The following is a 21,585-nucleotide window of genomic DNA, read 5'->3' as shown; positions in this document are numbered from 1 at the left end:
TAAAGAACAGATATGTTAGGCAATACAATGTTGCCCGCTTTACCCATATGTTTATTCTACCCGTAGTATCTTTGAATCTATTTAACACACATTCATAAAAACCTTATGCTGATACATGTGAACAATACAAACCAAAAAACAAAACAAACAACAAAAGCAAAAACAAAAACAAAGGCGATTCAGTCATGATGTAACGATGTTTAATATGTTCTGCTCATTTTGCTCGTTTTGAAAATTTAGGTCGAACTCATAGTATGAGAAATATGGTCTAAATCTTCATGTATGCAGCATCAAACTTTCACACACTCCAGTGTGCCATCTTTGGCGAGGCTACTTATCTATTCAAACTACAGTAGTCACCAATTTTATGGATTTTTAATCTCATCTTTACAACTTAGAACTTTGCATGCAATATAATATGCATACGAAACATCTTTCCAATAATTCAGTAATCTTTGGATCATTCCCTCACTGGTTCAAAGTATTTTTTCTCCAAACAACACTTTGCTAGGGCCTTCTTGGTATTGTGAAGTCAGTGAAAAAACTTATTTTAAAGTTATCTACTGCATGTAACAAAACAAAAGGATTCATTTTCAAGCAATATTGACCAGTACACGTTTGCATATGTATTGGCTAGTATTTTGCATAATCCAAAATGTGTGCACAAAAAAACAGTTTTTAAAAGAAATCAATGACAGTCAGCTCAAACAAAAAGAAAAATAAACAAGACAAAATCCCACACCGGATGAAGCTGATAAATGAAGGAGGATGTTTGCGTGTGTGTGTGTGTGTGTGTGTTTTCATGTGTAGCATATTGAAACAATATTTCGGAATGATGTTATTGGCTCAGATAATACAACCATTTTTCATTACACAAAATACCATCGATAACCATAAATTGTACAAATTTGCTTATACCAAGCCGTCAGCATATAGGTTATTAAATGCTGATCTATATAAGTATACAGATCAGACATAGACACCAACCTGAAACAGCATGTAATGGCTGTTACGATTCCATCCGGTAATTGACTGCGTCGGAGAAAAGGGGAGGGTGGGTGGGTTATTCAATATGCAATATACAAGAAAGATGTGGCAAATATTATGAAATGCATTAGTGGCCTTAGCAAACGAAACTTGGCCTGGTATTTCCAGGATAGCCGACTCGAAGACAGATATAGAGGATAGGATACAGAAATAGAGAAGAACGCAAACACGTCTACATGGGAAGAATCGGGTGAATCCCATTATTTCTTAAAACATGAATCGCATCTTCTCACTCCATATGTCTGCGGAGTAATATCTGATCGATATATTCTATGTTAGATACATTTTCTCCCATAGAGACATGCCACAGCCGCATATGTTATACTTATACGGAATTTGGAATATGCGACTTTTGTGGTTACGAGAAGGTAGCTTTCATTAAACCACAAAAGCAGCAGCCTCTACTTTGCGTACGTACGAAGAAACCGACTGAAAATTTCGCTCTCATCATCCTTCATTAATCCAAGTATATATATATATCTCAGGAGAAGCCTTAGTGTCAACCTGAAATGCCCTAGAGCAAGACTTCTAGCGTTCGCACAGCCTGCCTGTGCCTACCAACACATTTATTCTCAGTAAAGTATTCATGCTACGTTCACATCAGGATTATACATGTTAATACAGTCCAAATATGATCTCATCCTTTTTACCACCACTGAGTCAGCTCCTGTCATGGTTAGGAGTGTGTGTTTGTTTGCGTGTGTATGTGTTTGTGTGTGATTTGGATTTGTAACGTAGCTTTAACAATTTTTCAGTCATGTCGCTACGATGACTGCAGTGTGTCAGTTGATAGAGAGGTCTAGTACTAGGGCGTCATGCCGCAGACATGTAGCATGATGTCCCACCCAGTCAAATTATCCTGGCACTAGGCCGACCAGTGTTAACTACTAACGTCTTAATGCTGAGCACCTGGCGAGGCAGCTGTTATATTTTTCATAATTCATTGGAATGGCTTGGCCGGGGTTGGAACCCGCGACCTACCTCACCCGAGGCGGACGCTCTAACCTCTTATGCCACCGGAGCGGTCGTCACTGCTAGGAATCGATTAAAACACACACACAAACACGCGCGCTTGTGTGTTGAGGGTAATGCCGTTTACAGCCAAAAACGTCCCAAGAATGTTACAGATGAAATAACACGTATATATACATTTTATCGCTGATGAAAATTATAGACATTTCATAATACTAATCTTAGTGTCGTTTGTTTAGACTCAATACCCTTTAAATGGACGAACAGTAAACAAAATGGTAGCGTGTTATTCATGGAACATTGTCGGGGCATTATACAATAAGAATATGTTTGCCATAAATATCGATCTGAAGAGTGTCAGACGATATGACAGATAACACGCAGGGCAATTCGAAGTCATATTTTAGTGACGTCTGTGATTATTTCCTCAATGTACCGAGGGGCTTATTTTAATTTCAAAGCAGAGCTGATGAAAACCAATATTCTATGATGAACGTTAGATAAAGAAATTAATTATTTTTAATCTTGCTCTGACATGTAAAAAATTGTTAAACAAAATCCATTGAATTTTCTGATGAACTGAAAAGTGATGAGCTTGAGGGATGGGTGGGATAGAAATCAAATAATGTTAAGATATATGTTTGCAAAAAAAACAAATTATCTTATTTGGGCCTATACTTGTTCTGTAAAACGTTTACTTTTTCTTGCGGTTCGAAATGAGATGGGCGTTGGAACATCAAACGAGGTAGTTAACATATATGCTGTATACCTTCAATTACTCTCCTGGTAACCAAAAAATGGACATTACTGTCATGTGAGTAGGTGTGCATTTAAAGTTAGCATCATTTTTATTAGCTTTTATTTGTGTAGTTGCACTTAACCTATGGACAGTGTCCATGTAAATATTCAGCAGTACGTCACAATGGTTATTAAGATACTTGGACCATATTTCCATTTGACCCCAAGGACAACAACTTATGTGTTTTTAACAAAAGGTTCAATATTGTGATTGTAAAGCATTCTTGTAGATTGAGCTAAACTTAAGACAGACAGTATGATCATAGATGTATGGTAAAGTGATGTATCATGTTTCTAATAAATGTCCGATATAATGTAAAGATGTCTATGCATATTTGTTTTGATCCGTTAGACAAGTTCAGAACTTTCACTGTTTTATACGCATTTTGTTGGGTTTCAGGAATCAGGTGAAAAGATTAAATAAATAACTATGTCAAGGTCTCTAATGAATTCCACGAGTCATTGCCCTATACCTATATAGGTTGCGGAAACATAATTGTTACATGATATAAATCAACATAATATTCGTAAAGGAAATCATCAAGGTGGTAGACAATATAAGGAAGTGGTGTTTCCAACTAAAAGATGATGATCACAGATAATTATTTGTGCTCACTTGCACCTAATATCGTTTTATCTAAATCAAAACATCCCATTTACTGATCCGAATACTCATCAGGTGACTATATTTGATATTGTATGGAAGGTTAGATCTTCTAGTATTTGTCAGCAAGCATATACAGACCAAAAACGATTGATTTCTGTTCTACGCAGGTTGCTGAAACAGGCAGTAAGTAAGGTTTTGCCTAGCAATATAGCAATGCTAATGTCAAGTGCCTATGATATGTGCTTATACAGCATACATAAAATTAAATGCACTTTAACAAATGTGTTGGATAGGTCAGTTATATCCATAATAGTTACGCGCCACGAAGGCTGGTTGACCTATACCTTGTACTATACACTCTACTAGTCATTGCAAACTTAGCATGTACATAACGGATTTAAAGGCTTACCTTCGATATTGTATTATCTAATTTACTTCCTGATCTGTTCATATCATTCAAGTAAAATATTTCCAAGCCAATCTAAAGCGTGAAAGCAAGTTGTAACACATCATCGAGGGGACTTTGTTTTGACTTAAAATGGTAAGTAGAATTGTCATTATATTTGAAACATCTTCATAATTGTTAAGGCAAACTAGTACTAGTCTATGTCCCTCCATATAAAGAAATGTTCTATTAATTCAGCACACGTTTTGGTATTGTAGTCTGGTAGGGACTGGTTTGTATATACTATGTCGAAATGGGTAAGGCCGTCATTAACAAAATATGTATTTAAAAAAATGATACAACTGTAATTCAGTAAGCAAGACAACAAGGCGGGAGCATGAAGTTGCTGACTTTGAGATCGTTGCATCCGACCTGTCAGTATGGAAATACCCATTTAGATAATTGACCCACCCACCGCATTTTTGGACCAGAGCCGGCATCTTCAGATCACATTATTTTGACACCGAAACCAATATTGGGTTAAGGGTTACAAAAGGGGAAAAAAGCGACGAGGTAACAAGTTTCTGCACGGAAGATTCTATACACTTATTTTAAATATGATTTAAATCGGCTGGTTCTATCTATATATTTGGCCAATTATGTTGTGTTAAACCTACAAAAGCAAGTGTCATAATGTCAATCCATCAATGAAGAGGAACATTCTACATATAGCACTAATCTCAGACATGTGGTGTTGTGACAATCAAGTCCACATACGTACCTGAGACACGCATACTTCTTGTAGAAAGGATTTCGACCAGTGCGTATCATGTCCTGCCAGTGTTCATTGACAGTGGAATAAAATATTCTTTGAACAAAATTAACGGTAGTGAAACTTTGAGTTGTACCATACTCGCAATGTCACGCATATTCTTTCAAACTTTGAGGTGTACCATACTCGCAATGTCATGCATACACTTTCAAATTTGAGTTGTACCATACTCGCAATGTCATGCATACACTTTCAAACTTTGAGTTGTACCATACTCGCAATGTCATGCATACACTTTCAAATTTGAGTTGTACCATACTCGCAATGTCATGCATACACTTTCAAACTTTGAGTTGTACCATACTCGCAATGTCATGCATATTCTTTCAAACTTTGAGTTGTATCATACTCGCAATGTCATGCATACACTTTCAAACTTTGAGTTGTACCATACTCGCAATGTCATGCATATTCTTTCAAACTTTGAGTTGTACCATACTCGCAATGTCATGCATACACTTTCAAACTTTGAGTTGTACCATACTCGCAATGTCATGCAAACACTTTCAAATTTACAATTACATGCAGAGGACCTTCTTCTAACAGTTAGAAGGAAAAGCATTTAACTGTTAAAGGAACTCTTAAAGTTACGGGAAAGTGTCTTGCATCTCTCTCTCGAGTAAATAAATCTCTTGGACAAGGCAACATCTATTCTGAATGTGTATGCAGATAAAAATCTGATGCGTGTATATATACCCCCAGTGAATCGATGATATTAAATGGTCCTCATCGACACCGATGTACGAACATCATCATCATGTTTATATATATATATATATATATATATAGAGAGAGAGAGAGAGAGAGAGAGAGAGAAATTTGATGCGTGCATGTACACACACACACACACACACACACACACACACACATACATACATACATACATACATGCATGCACATATACATACATACACGGTTTTGGAGGAAAGAACTTCCAAACAATATAAAATCATAACCAGATGCGAATTTGACAAAGTTCCTGTTTGATAAGTTATAGCAAATATTTATGATCTATCCACAACATTGTCTATCAACGGTTGTTCTTGAATAACATCGGTAAAGTTTATATCTGTGCACATGTCTGTTTTTATGAAAATGTATTCTAATGTCACTTGTTTAGGCTCGAATAAACAGTAACACAAGAAAGAGTGAAAACATGAAACTTTCAAAAAATACAATAATTTATTTCCCTGGAGAAATTCTGTAAAAATGAAAAAATATGAATTTACGGTTTTATAGAATGAAATCCAGAAATAATCCAAGAAAAATTCAACAATAAAATTTTAGTAGTACTAATAACAAAATGTTCTACTGATTTCACGTTCGAATCCCGACGAAGAAATCCAAGATGGAAGACGATGACGTATGCTGCAATATGTAGTGTTGAAGTCTACAGTTCATTGCATAAACAAGAATTATCACTCCAGTTTCTGATAGCTGAATACATTTTTATGAAAAATTTGTTCTTGTTCCACAATGTTACATAAGCACACATATTTTCTAGAAAAATAACCGAATTAATCCTTTTGAATCCAAGTAATTTGTAATAACTCTAAACCAAGTAATTTGAAAAAACTCCAAACAGCACAAGATACAACTAACGGTACAACAGCCTAGATTCTGCTGAAAATAATTATCCAAAACATGGGTTATATGGCCTTTATAAAACGTAGACAAGGTGTCACGCGATCATCTTCTGGAAGTTTATATAAGCTAAATAAATGTTAAGGTTCACCTACCCCCAGTCTGATCCTGACGAAAACCAATCGTTTTACTCTAAAAAAAAAGGTTTACATCTTAAAAACAAAGTCATATCATGACCTCGAAAACAACCAATCATTTTTAAAATAAAATATAACTTGTTTACGATGGTTGCTACAAATTTTGAAACAAAGTCAGGATTTATATCAACACCTGGTGTTAATAAACTAACAGCCAAGGTCAATAATACTTGATAATACTAGGCACAAGTAATATTTAATACAAACAATACTATCATGCAGGTTATAGAATATTGACTGGTGTGCGCAAGCAAGGCAATGGGTGCGTGGGTGCGGTTTACCCGCTGATGATATATATATATATATATATATATATATATATATATATATATATATATATATATATATATATATATATGCTACTTGCACATTGGAAGATTAAAGATATATGGGACTATATATCCAAGTATATGTTAGTAGCAATGGAGCGAGGGTAATTGCTACCTTTCTCTAGCTTTCCATTGCTACCTTTCTCTAGCTTTCCATCTACCGTTATATTGATTTCATCTAAAACAACGATTATGCATACTTGTTTCTTTCTCTTATATACATTTTTGTTTTAATTTATTTTTAGAAACATTTTGAAAACAATGCCATTTAATTATTTTTTTTATACCGTCAGTGTATGTATTTTTTTCAGATAGATGTGTATGTGTTTGCAAAATATATATACCTGCAAACACTAAATAGTACTTATGTGTTTGATTATGAAAAATGTTATTGATTTTTGTCATTAGATTCCTACAAAGTTACCGATGTATAGGCGTATAGACCTATTGTAGGAAAACAATGGTTTCAAACCAAACATTGAATACCTACCTGGGTTACCAGCACGCTATGCCATATTTACTCTGCGTTGATTTATGTTAATGATTTACCTCTGACTCTATCAATAGCATTCACTAAATAAGGTACTCGTATAGCACAGAAAACCGTATAGGCCCATGTTGCGTGCATGTGATGTGTATGTGTGATTTAGATTTTTAAAGTAGCTTTAACAATGTTTCAGTCTTATCGCTACGATGTCTGCATTGTGGCAGTGTATAGTGATGGCCAGCACTGGGGCATCATGCCGCAGACATGTAGCATGACATGTAGCATTATGTCCCACCAGTCACATTATCCTGACACCAGGCTGACCAGTCCTAACACTAACCTCTTAATGCTGAGCGCCAAGTACCATTTTTATAAGTCGAACCCACGACCTCCCGCATCCAAGGTGGACGCTCTAACCACTAGGCCACTGGAGCAGCTAATCAGGTAGAGCTTTGGTAGGCATGATGAAGATACTCATTTGAACTGTATGAATTTAAAGAATACAACTGACATGAATGAGAGAGCTAGTGGCGGAGAAACTGTTATCCATTACGTTTCTTCGTGGGAGTGATTATTTTGATAGTCTTCCGATCCCCTACACTTACTTAACCGGAGTCAATACCCTCTGGTAACACCTAAATAAACCCAGCCAATTCCAGGAATTTGTTTTGTTAAGTTTACTGACAAAGGGGGTCTAAAGGGTTCTATATGTTTTAAAATGATTTCCAGTTCGGTTGGGAGGGCAGGGAGTCATTCCAAAAAGTAGGGTTAGAGAACTTAGACTACATTACTAGCGGGTGCTGGGGCGCAGAACATTATCGGCAGCAACCATATAATTAATTTGGTAAAAACAATCGTTTTGACGACATGACACAAGCTTCTGGACAAGTTCGTGCGTGACAAAGTGTGTTGGGATAGATGAATATATGTGTTTTCTCCACACGGTTGCGTAACGTACCGAATTAAAAATTGTACAGGTGATTGGTAGTGTTATGTATAATGTTAGGCACATTTTTTTAAAAGAGATCTTTTAGTGATAGTGGCAATACCCAATCTTGCAATATAGTGAGAACGGCTCACAATTTGAACGGAACATGGTAATAGTTTCTAACTATTTAAAATAAATCATTTAAATGTTCATTCTTTCAACTCTCCGCAGCGGACCTAACGATTGGGATAAGCCGAATGCATAGAGTGACAAGTATTCAAGAGATGAGTGTGTACGAATTTGTTTGGCCCAATTGCAAAGATTAGATGTGCTAACATTAGTTTGCTTGCAGAGCGATATTCAAGTGTTATTCTTCAAGTGACGAGTAATGAATAACCCGCTACAACGAGACACCACACAAAGACAAAATACTGAAATCGACCCCACAAACCGGTCATTGTGCCAAATAGAGGTTGTTAGCTACCGCTAAGCTGTATTAACCAGTAACCAATTGAGTGCCTGGTATTTATTTTAAGCATATACATTACGTCTCGTGTTTGGTACAGTTTCTAGTTTGATTGTCATATTAGTGGTAAAGGCTTACAGATCATTGGAATATTGTATAACTTTATTAAAAATCTTACGTATACCATGAATTTGCTCATCAGTGTTTTTTGTTTTGATGCATTCAATGGAGTCTGGTGCTAATGGGTTTGCGGGCCAGATAACGAATCAGTGTTAGAACCTGGGGTGGGTGGTGTTATACGTCCTTTCAATATGCTTCTGGTTAATATATGTTGTATTAATGTCATATAAAAGAATGGACAGGCATATGATAAACTGATATACCATAATTAATATCGTTTTCTATTAAACGTATGATACAGTGACTATAAATGCAAATATTGATTGATTCTCATTATAATGAAGAGAGAGATAACGTTTGTGAGACTAGATGTACACGTGTTTTTGAAAAACAGATAATTGAAATTACAGAAAAAATTACATTTTGGCGTTCATGTTTGTGATGTACCTTTAGTTATTTCTTAACCATACCGTATTGGCTTATTTGAAAACGAATTGGGATCAGACAAGTACTAAGACCTTTCTTTTTCAGTATATATCAAATAAATGCTGGTGCGCTGTCTGTCAATATGAATGTATTTAAATCTCTCGTGCACGAAAATAATTCGGTAATTTTAGCTACATATGGGGACTCTGACGTGAAAATTCAAGGAGAAACAGACATTAATATCATTCGCGATGTTATACGAAACGAACTATAGACAATTACATGGAAAACAAAGCCTTAACGAATAAAAAGATAAATATTGCAATTGTGCGAACAGAAGTCAAAGTTTACAATATAATATTAAAGAAAAATCGTTGATTTATCTATATTAGATTCTTTCACATGACATTTATCTGCTATGTTAAAATTTCATTATATATCTTTATCGCAATAACTGATACGGTATAAATAGAGCTCTCTTTGTGTCTTATCATGAGAAACAAATCACAAATTATACTGAAAATACATACTAAACCGATTCTTGGTTGGTTAATTAGTTGTAATGGTACGTTCAGTACTTTATTGATACATCATACCCAATAAATGGGAGTTAAGTACCTCTTCCAAGGACACGCCCAGACAGTAGAACCGGGCTGACCCAGGTGGGTTTCGAACCTACAGCAATCTGATTACAAGTCCAACATCCTACTACGTGCCTTAACTAGGCTCCATACAATTATAACGTTAAATCGAAAAGACAATTATTAGTAGTCTACTTTCATCGAGTGAGCTTCTAATATTTTTGTTGAATTTAACTTTTAAGTCTTTTTTTTAACTTCATATAGGCATCAAAAGTATTGAAGCTAATGGTGGCCGCCATTGACTTCGGTACAACATTTTCCAGTTGGGCATTTTCATTCAAGCATGAGTACGAGAAGGACCCAATAAAGGTACATACAAAAAACTGGAACAGCGGAACAAGCATTTCTCACAAAGCCCCAACTACAGCTCTCATACGCTCTGATGGAATGACATTGGAAGCATTTGGCTACGAAGCTGAAGACAAATACGCGGAACTGGTGTCCGAGGGGACGCATTCAGACTGGTATTACTTTCAAAGATTCAAGATGTCTCTTTTTGAGAACAAGGTATAATATAGAACCATGTGGTTCTTAAATGTCAGTATTATGCACGGTTCATAATTTTTAGAGTATCAGCTAGGTTTAAAGATGGCTTCTTGTTATGCCTGAATAGTCGTAAACGTTTCTTTTCTGTTGAGAATTCATTCAAACCTATCCCACATTTTAATGCTGGAAATTGTATTTTGACGCTACTGTAATCATCAAAGACAGTTTTGTCAAGCCTGAAAAACACAAAATGGAACACCATTTTTAATTTAAGTGTTACAGATTAAGATATATAATTAAATGAAAATAACAATTCACATCGAGTGGCCGCACAGGAATTACTCTCATAAATAAACACGACACTGATGTAATAAGTATACGATTCGATTTGAGTTTCTGAAAGGCAGCATGTGAACTGATAAATTAAAGAACATGACAAGAAATACATGCCCTGAACAAAGATGCATCACTGAAAGCAAAAACAGAACCTGATAAAATTTTCTTATATCTTAATGTCTCTCATATTGAGTATGTATGTATATATGTATGTATGTATGTATGTATGTATATATGTCGAGTTTAGGGCCGATAATTGTACATACTTACCAAACCACCAACCTATCAATCTCTCTCTAACTTCCGACATCTTTCAGCTAATTAGACTGCACAACGAGCAATTTTTTTTTAGATATTTGAATGTGAAATATTTTGATGATTGCCTTTTAATACGTATATTGTTTTTCCGGTGTAAGAATTGCTCCGCACGTGCATGATTACAGCCAGGGGCCCCGAGTGGCCGAGTGGTCTAAAGCGCTCTCCGTTACGGATCATTGTCATCTCACCTCTGCCTGCGTAGGTTCGAGTCTCGGATTCTGCTAATGTGGGTATGTGAGAAAGCTTGTCAGTAGCTTCTCATGGGTCGGTGATTCTTTCCGGGGTTTTCCCGGGTTCTTCTTCCACCATTAATACTGGCCGCCATGTATAGCCTATCTTGTGCTGAAAAATGGCGTTAAACCCTAAAAACAACAAAACTACAACAGCATGATTACAGCCCGTTTGGTTGACTGAATGGTTGAAGGATTGATCAATAAATCAATTGCAGCTGATGATTGGAGCTCTTTGCACTGATAGATGGTTTTGTGTTAAAAAAACACCGCTCATTCCTTAGTTTATCAGTAAATGCGGACACAGAGAGCACCCATCCATGTTGATAAACTATGTAGCACTGAATCTTGAAATTATCTCTCTCACAATCCTTACTTAGTAACAAGTAAGGAGTCTAGCAAAAAACAAGGGAAAGGGTGAGATGTACAAGTCTTTGAGAGTTGATTTTAACAGCAAAATAAAATGATGCAAGTGTATCGCTGAACTTTCTCATCAAGCATTCCGAACCAAATTAATCCACGACCATAATTCACGTCGGTCATATTAAAAAAATGGATGTAATACAATTACGTTGCTTTCTAATTATAGCACAGTGTAATAAAGAGTATTTTGATTTAAAGTTCTTTGAACCATAACGTTCTATTTAATTCCGATCACACGACCATTCGCGAGAAAACATGAACACATCAGAAAGAAACAAAATAAACAAAATTAATTTCGTCCCCTGGTTCATTTTTGAAACATTATTCGTATTTTCTATGATTCATTTCCGAATTATGCAATCTTACTGCAGTCATCCAACTGAAATCGGTAGGGAATGATAGGATCTTCCCATATATACATCATAAACGTTGTTGAAACACTGTGAAATATGGCTGTATACAATTGTCGCAATGACAGATTCTCTATGTGGTTGATTCTACTCGTACGGGTCTTAAGACTTTAAAATTTACATTTAGACTTGAACTGCAGCATTGAAATTTCAAGGGGAATATTAATTAAAGAGTTGTCTAAATTAACTATAACTGTAATATTCCTTGATCTCAATAAAACATAAGAAGGGGAGTGTTATTTCGTACCGTTACAATTTTTTAAGGTATCAGCGTATAGACCTCTTCTATCAAATCTTTCGTTTCTAAGCCCCAAACCACATATTCATATAATGCGCTTTGGTGTCATTAATCTTGGGGCGACACTATTACATATAAAAGTAATGAATTTTATTATGCCTTGCACGCACTTTTATGTCATTATACATACTGTGAATTATTTCTAAAACATTTATCAAGTATACCAGAATTAAGTAGCTTTTAAGTAAGTTTTTCAATAGACCCTGTCACCAAACAGAATCAAAAACCTTACTAAAAATCGATAAAAACACAGTAAGGTGTTTTGTAATATTCTAAAGAGCCATCACATCACTTACGAGTAATAATATATCATCAAAAGTAAAGTGCCTTGTACGAAACTATGCTTCGTGTTCTTGAACGAGATTATCATCATTTTGACATTTTGACAATCTTGAAGTCAAAAACACATGTATTATAAATACAGGTTAGCATTGTAACAGGAACGATAACTTGTTGGGTATCCCGTATTACATTTGTTTATTGATAGTATAACACTGTTTAACCAGATATCAGGGTCTGTAATTCATACTTTACTCAGTCATTTTGTTTGTATCACTTTGTATCACTTGTATCAGTTGTTCTACCCCATGTGGATGAAATATCAAGCAATTGATACATTCAACGATTAAAAGATTGAGTAACAACTAATTATGTCACGCCCAAATGATAATTGGTTATTAATGACTCGAACGGATATGCGTACTGGGACATGCCAAATTGTGGCATAACTATTGCTTGTACGTGTGTTACGTGACTGCCCAAAATACATAGCTTATCCGGATTAAATATATTCTCCAATTTCCATTAGGAGGTCTATCAAACTTCTGAGTTTGACAGTAACTTTTCTTTAGGTATGATCGCATATTCTTGGCAAGTTTATGTGAAACGATTAGACGATTTTAGTGCGCATAAGGAAACTATTTATGATATAGTCTTGGCAGAAAACGCTTGGAGCAGAACACAGCATTTTTTGATCCAATAAACGTATAAGGTTACCCGCTGGTGACAGATGATAAATACTATCCCGATAAAGGCGAGTTAATTTGTACAAGTCTGTTAGAGAAATATATGTATATAATACAATTAGAACGGAGTAGATCAGGTTTATTTAGAAAGGTCTGGCCTATCGTTCAGACCGAATAAAAAGTAAAACACCTTTGACCGAAAATGTATAGATACAAAATAGTGGAATCGAATAGAACTGGTATGATGATATAAAATTTTCATTGTGTTTTCTTGTTTTCGTTCCTTGCTTGCTACTGTTGTATGTAGTCTGCAGTCTTATACCATACGTAATGATAAATATTGTACATATACGTAATGATAAATATTGTACATATACGTAATGATACATATTGTACATATACGTAATGATAAATATTGTACATATACGTAATGATAAATATTGTACATATACGTAATGATAAATATTGTACATATACGTAATTATAAATATTGTACATATACGTAATGATACATATTGTACATATATAAGCAACAAATAAACTAATTCCATTTTTCTCTCTCAGACACTTAACAGACAAACGGAGATTGAGGACCTAAATGGAAAAAAACTGAAAGCACTAACAGTGTTCAGCCTTGTGATCGAGTACCTGAAAAAAAATCTAGTTGATCAATGCAAGATGAAAATCACAAATGGAGAATTCGACGAAGGAAGCATCCATTGGGTACTGACAGTGCCGGCCATTTGGGATGACAAAGGCAAGCAATTCATGCGAGAGGCGGCAGTTCAGGTCATATTTCTATAATTCTTTGTTAATTCTCCCTTCTTTTCAAGTCTTTCAAGTACCTTTTATTGTATAAAGTATCCCCACCCCCAAGATTTCGTTTTGGAATAGATATTATAGGGTTCTTCTTGTTCTTGTTTTTTATTTTGTTCATCATCATCATCATCATCATCATCTTCTTCTTCCTACTATACTACTACTACTGCTACTACTACTACTACTACTACTGATAGTAATACTACTACTAATAATAATAATGATAATAATAATAATAATAATAATAATAATAATAATAATAATAATAATTATTATTATTATTATTATTATTATTATTATTATTATTATTATTATTATTATTATTAGCTAGTCCTCTGAGGCGAGCTCAGAACATACTTTTAATTCTTAAGACGCATTTCGTTTCGAATTCATTATTATTATGGCCTAATCAAAGGCATTTGAAGTACTTGTTTGTTGGTTATTTCGTGTTTAATTCTATGGATTTTGAGAATAGAACGGAATTGAAATTCGAAATAAATAACTACCCACACAAAAATCATGTAGAAACTAAAAGGGCAAATAAGCCTTTTGTAATGAAAATGTTAGTCTTACATGGTTATGTTGAAAACATGATTATTTGAATTACATTCTCTATTTACCTCGCGAGCTCATTAAAACGATATCACACACACGCACACTCACACACACAGACACAGACACAGACAGATATATATATATATATATATATATATATATATATATATATATATATATATATATATATATATATATATATATATATATAATGGTTTTCAAAGTTGTTCTTGTTATCTATCTAACGTCCATTTCATGATTCATGCATTATGACTCGTATCTAAATTGTACATCACTTGTACAAATTAAAATCGCACTTGCTGTACTGCACAATTTGACAAAGATCGAAGTCTGAGAATCAAACTATCTAATTAATAAATGAATATGTTTCAGTCAATCGAAGAACATAAGTTGAATTATATAAAGAAAATATAGAAATCGTCAGTATAGTAATTGACACGAGACTTTGCAAAGTTATTCATTCCCGTCTTGGATGAATTCAAAAATGATATTGAACATGCAGATCACAACCCCAGATCTTGAAACGTGGACTGGACGTCTAGAGGTGCGACATTACAGGTTACACAGTGAAGCATAATTTATTGATCTCTATCTTTTGTCGAAATTGTACAAAGTTGGCTGAGTCAGTCCTGATGACAATCTTGCTCTCTCTCACAGCAGCAAAAGAACCATTAAAGAACACGAAACAAATGCACTTAAGAGCCCCAGAAGTCATTAATTCTAATATAATTTCATGAAGACGATAGTCAACACAAACTTTACTGATGATTTGTTTATGAAGAGAAAGGAAAATGTCGATCATCTTCGAAAACGAAAAGGATTCATTGTATTGCTTGTCTACAACAGGCTGGTATTGGAAAACAGCAGGTGATGATTGCCCTTGAACCAGAGGCAGCTTCTCTTTTCTGTAGGCATATTCGGCTTCACGTGATGTCATCTGAGGTTGTTCCCCTTAATGCAGGGACCCGCTACATTGTTATTGATGCTGGAGGTATGATTGAGCATTTACTCCTTATTTTCTCTATTATGAATACACACATATATCAATTACTTTATTATTAAAATCATTGGTATAGAGAAGTTACTAAAATGTATATCGTTAAGGAAAATATTTATAAACTGCTGGGTTCAACACTTCTAGAAACTGAACAGTTCATGGTTTACACCTTGATGAGTAGGTCCTAATTTTGCATTTTCGTTTTACCAAACTAATAAACTGACATTGAAACATTATATGTGGAAGAATATCTGTTGATTTGTTTTAAAACTCTGGAACAAGTACTGAAAGTCGTAGTGAGTGAAGAGAAAATCTTTTACATTTTTATCCGAAAAGTTATTTTAATTACAATATTTAAAAAAAACCCATAATTTTACAAATATAAAGCAATTCCATGTAACGTATATTCTGTTCATAAATTAAACTATGAATAAGTGTCTGTAATAAACCTTTAGCTGTCATCGCAGGCGCGCATCTCTGGTGTTATACACACTAATAACAAATGACGAGAGTTATCGATCGGTGAAAAGTACAATAGGATAAATTTAATAACTGTCTTTTAAAGAATGACAACAAGAAATCATAAAATATTTTGCTTCTTAAGGTGGCACTGTTGATATCACTATCCATGAAATAATGGAAGATGAGAGGATTAAAGAACTCCACAAGGCCACAGGGGGAGCGTGGGGTGGGCAGGAAGTAGATGAAGCTTTTAAACAGTTCCTGATCAAGATCTTTGGAGATAGAGTACTGCAGAAGTTCAAGAGAGATGCAATGGAAGATTACATCACTCTCTTTCGGGAGTTTGAGGTGAAGAAGCGAAAAATAACACCAAGTGGGCAAGAAAAAGTTGTCTTTATAATCCCAGCTAAACTGAAAGAAATATTTGAGAGCGAAACAGGAGAAGCATTTAACAAATGTATCGCCCGATCTGAGTTTGCCTCCCAAGTTGAGGTGATGAAGGGAAACAAACTTAGAATGGACTCTTCAGTAATGAGAGGTTTCTTTGCAAAATCTATAGAAAGTGTCGTAGAGCATGTCAAGTCGTTCCATGACTCAGATAAGTACGGTATAAATGTTGCCCTCATGGTTGGAGGATTTTCTGAGTCTAGTATGATTGTTAATGCTGTAAGAGATGCATGTTCTTCGTGGAAGGTCGTGGTGCCTGATGAGGCAGGTCTTGTGGTATTAAAGGGAGCCGTCATTTTTGGACACAACCCCACCCCCATCGCATATCGAGTTTCTAGGCATACATACGGCTACAGGAACTCACAACCATTTATTGACGGCACACACTCAGATGAACATATGGTTGTCTACGACGGGGAAAAGTTTTGCCGAAATATCTTCAGTTTATTTTTGCAAGAAGGAGATTTAGTATATGATGAGCAAATCTTTGTCGATAGAAAACCTTTTTGGCCAGCGAGTGGAGGTGATAATTTTGGTATTGAAATATATGCAAGCAATGACAAAAACGTAATGTACACAACTGAAAACAGTTGCACCTACCTGGGTTTACTTACAGTAGACAAGCTAGATATTGATGTTCCGATTGATGAAAGAAAGGCGTATGTAACTATTAAGGTAACGAATTCAGAACTGCAGGTAGAAGCTACAGATCCACATACGGGCAGATTCATGAAGACGTGTATAGACTTGTTGCAGGACTGTGCATGATTTTATAATTTCTGCCAAACCTGCACTGCTTGATGTCGTCATGGAGATGATAAATTGTACCGTATGTTTCACATCGTTATAAATTGCAAAATGTAGTTTTCTTGTAACCAAAATTAAGCTTTTCGAGATTACATAAAGTTTCACCATTTTCAGCAAAAGCTCACTTTTTCAAGTTCGCAACAGAAAAAGACTTTAATACATCAAAAGACTCTTTACACATTGCCACTTTCCAGGCCATTCGCACATCAACACAATTCCACTTTCCAGGCCATTCGCACATTAACACAATGCCACTTTCCAGGCCATTCGCACATTAACACAATGCTACTTTCCAGGCCATTAGCACATTAACAAATTCAATTATATAGGCTCATCAGAACATTCAATAATAAATCTTATTTTGAACACCACTGGAATTTAATTGGAACTTTATACATTTGGACTTGTGATAGCAGGTTCGGGGCTATATACAATTTATTAAACAATAGTGTAAGTTGTTTTTAAAATTTTCAATTTGTATTCTAGGGAAACAGGTTATTTGTTGAATTTTACAAGCCATGCTTTTTTCATCGTTGTTTTCTGTTATTTAGTTGCAAACTATAGACTCGTAACATAAAACAAGCTGAGGCTGCTTTTTGGATTGTGGTATTGCTTCGGTTAAAGTTTGGTCAGTTGTTAATTTTGACAAAAGAGTTGGCAATAGCCTTGAGTTGATGGCTGTATTGAATTAGTCCTGCTTCATCTGGGGAGGGATGAAATTATTAAATGAGTGTGTTTCTTGGCATGCCATAGTGGCAGAGCAAATGCATGTCATATGATGCTTGTATGTGATGATATTGTGATAGATGTTAGATAATACACATGCGTGGGAGTGAGAATTACGTATCCATACATTCTCTCCTCTGGTTGGTTTGTAAATGTTGCATAGTAAAGGTGGATGTGCGTGATCAATAATAGATGATCTTCATTACTAACATTCCTACTTTACCTCACCCAGCCAACCCATCCACTCCAAAAGGAAGTGTCAATCCTTACAAGGTACGCATATCTACTTACATGGATTTACTTCTAACCCAAAATGGCTTGGACGTGTCTATTGTAAAAAATGAAAAACGTCTTGGTATCTGCACTGATCGAAGTCTCAGCTGGAATGCACAAAATGTGCAACTGTAGTCAACTCTGTTACAATTGCTTTCGAGATTTCCCCAGTCACTTGAACTTAATTTTTCGGGATATATACTACCACTGATAGACTACGGTTGTACCACATGGGGAAACACATCCAATTACAATATATCCAGAACTGATGTACTCCAGATAATGTCAGCCATAATAATACTGAGAATTACTATCATGACTACCTAGAATACTTTGTTTTTCACGTCTACAATGGCTACCCAAACATAAACGTATTCGTTATTTTAAAGGAATCTTGACATATAAGTCTTTAAACGATTTTCCTACAGATTATATCTCTAACCTACGTGTACTAAGATCATCAAATACTGATCGTAATCTCCGATCGACACCTCACAACGATCTCCAGATTCCGTGGTTGAAAGCCAACCATTACAGAATCTCATTCACTTATCAGCATCTGCTGTATGGAATTCCTTACCCTTGAGGATACGTAATCCAAAATTCATTTTGTTTCGTTTAAAATATAATTACATACATTCTTTCTTGACAATCAGGAACGGTATGTCAAAGCCTCTGAATAGAAAAACTTTTCACTGTGTCCATAAGTAATATGTCCACGTCTTATTCAATAAATGTATATATGGCGTAGTTTAAGCTGAAAAGTATGTATCTTTGTATAGAATAGTGTTAATATATGCATGTTTCATAGTAAATTCAGACATATTCATTGTCACGGAATCGTTTATGTGTTATATCAATATGTATATGTTGTCAAAAATGTACTCTGGTTTCGTTGCCGCGTACAGCGTCACCCGACGGTGGTATATTTTTTCAGCTCTAGTTATTTCGAAATCCTGAGCGAAACTCAGACCATGCTGCACGTGCGAATTACATGCAGCGGGGAAACCTATGTACCTAGCTACGCATATCTGTCACAGCTAGTGTACATATATAGCAAATTCTCTATAACCAAATAACATTACGGCGAGTATTGTCAGGAAGCTTACCCTTTACGGGAGCAAATCTCCAGCTGTAGAGCTGCCTTATACATGCTGCCATGCCTTATAAAGGTTCGATGTGGAGTCACCGAACTCTGTGTGGTTTCATGTGACGTATACGCTGTGTTATGGTAAAGTTGGATCGGAAGAGTGTACTGGTTTTCTCGATGCGAGGGACCAATGTTTCGCGACTATCGGGTCTGTGATTGATGGGAGCGCCCTCGAGGGATCCTTCAACAGACTGAGAGGGGCGGACCATGAATGGGCGCTTCTCTGGCCAATGACTAGAGCGGGTGGAACGGGAGTTACATCTTGGACGTCAAATGGGCACCACGATAGTTATATATATATATATATATATATATATATATATATATATATATATATGTGTGTGTGTGTGTGTGTTCCACATTGTTATTTTCGCTATTGCTATCTGAGCAAATTTTCATTCATTTCTTTTGTAATATCGTTATATGAACGATCGATATGTTCATAATTTCATGCATTTCAATATCGTTATATGAACGATACATTCAAGTTTACATGCTTTTCAATATCGTTGTATGAACGATACATTCAAGACTTTGTTTATATTTGGGTGTAGATCATATACTTTTATTTTGTTGATCGGTGATAAGACTTATTTCACGTTTGTTTGAAATTCCATTTGTTAAATTTATGTTTGAGCTTTTTATCGTTGAGTTAATTGTTGTAGATGGTTCCATGTTAGGAACTTTATAATTTTCCTTATCTTTATGTTTATAATGGTGTCAGGTTAGTTAATATTTAAATTAAGTTTATAAATAAACATCTTGTAAACGCAGTTGCTTTTGGTGTTTTTCCTAATCCAGTCCCAACACGGCTTCATCTTGTGAAATTCATTCATTTGTAAAAAAAAAAAGAAAAACAAAAATGCGCTTAGTGTGCGAGGATACCTGAGTATGTCATTGATTCTTTTCTTTACTTCTTTTATTAGATTTAACATAACCTATATATACGTCAACGACTGAGCGTTCAGTGTGCAGAAAAAGCTAACGTGTTTGTAGTGTTCTATTTACTCAATAAAAAGTACATTTCATGACTAAAAAAGAGTGAAAAGCAACAAGCTTTGACAATTCAACAAATAATTTATCTATCGAGATCAAAATGAAACAAAAGAGCTTAAGGTATTGCGAATTAAATTCCAATATAATCATAGAACTACCGACACAAGTACTGATAATTTGAAGCGCTGAATAAACTTTAGTGGAAATCCAAATTAATTCCAACGCTGAAGGTGAGGATGTGCCTTGATGGATTGTACAGTACTGATGTACCAACAGTATCTTGTTGAATAAAATAATACAACCCAGATATATTTCCTTTTGTATTTATCTCACTATAAATCCAATACTCTGTGTCCTATTATTTCAGAGCACTTTAAATTTCCAAGAAGAATGTTTGGAAATAACTTCGCCCCAAATCAAAATACTGCACAACAATATAACTTGATTCTGCCAAATGTTAACCGAAGAATATATACCCGTTCCATTGACAAGATTATATAATCTACTTGTCCTCAGGTCGCAAGTAAGAGTTTCTAAAGAAAAAAATTAACTAATTGAAAATAACCTTCTAGAAATTTCGTAATGTTTGCAAATTAAAATGTTAGTTATTTTTAGAATGTCTGTTACTATAATTACAATATATATCCTGGACAATGCCAGGTAAACTAGGTAAATTGTGGGGGAATTCCAATAACCTGGACCCAGACCCATACACATAGAGTATATTGTATCTATGTATAGGTTGCTACCATACTAAAATGAGATAACTAAACAACAATTCAGGTCAAGTAGAAGAGAAAAACGTTTGGACAAGGGTAAGTCTATTATTCAATGTTATATTACACTTGCATATAATGAAATATTTATTATTATAAAAAAAATCGAAAAACTAACTAACGAACAATAGAAATAAAATATATATAACAAATAAAATGACTATCCATCGACGTATCTCACCAACCATCAAACTAACTATCTAACAGAACATGCCAGCTGAATAACTGAACCGGGTTTACAAAAGTTTCGTTCGCAGGTTATAACATCTTT

General features: G+C 35.0%; 1 protein-coding gene across 1 annotated transcript; it reads left to right on the top strand.

Moving 5' to 3' along the window:
- Positions 1–3,833: 3,833 nt before the first annotated feature.
- LOC149799495 (heat shock 70 kDa protein 12A-like) lies at positions 3,834–20,315 on the top strand. Its single transcript, XM_089958868.1, has 5 exons — positions 3,834–3,965; positions 10,024–10,326; positions 13,850–14,074; positions 15,527–15,671; positions 16,282–20,315. The coding sequence occupies exons 1-5, from the start codon at positions 3,963–3,965 to the stop codon at positions 17,352–17,354; spliced, it is 1,749 nt and encodes a 582-aa protein (XP_089814994.1). The 5' UTR covers positions 3,834–3,962; the 3' UTR covers positions 17,355–20,315.
- Positions 20,316–21,585: the final 1,270 nt, after the last annotated feature.

The sequence above is a fragment of the Sinohyriopsis cumingii genome, chromosome 5 (genome assembly GCF_028554795.1).
Source record: "Sinohyriopsis cumingii isolate HCF-2022 chromosome 5, ASM2855479v2, whole genome shotgun sequence".
Taxonomy (NCBI): Eukaryota; Metazoa; Mollusca; class Bivalvia; order Unionida; family Unionidae; genus Sinohyriopsis; species Sinohyriopsis cumingii.
The sequence above is the reverse complement of the archived record's forward strand: the minus strand, read 5'-3'. Positions and strand labels throughout refer to the sequence as shown.

Bases quoted from the DNA above. Each gene is read 5' to 3' on its own strand.
- LOC149799495 (XM_089958868.1), top strand. The intron at 10,327-13,849 runs GTATAATATAGA...TTTCTCTCTCAG, and splicing joins TGTCTCTTTTTGAGAACAAG to ACACTTAACAGACAAACGGA. The intron at 14,075-15,526 runs GTCATATTTCTA...TGTCTACAACAG, and splicing joins TGCGAGAGGCGGCAGTTCAG to GCTGGTATTGGAAAACAGCA.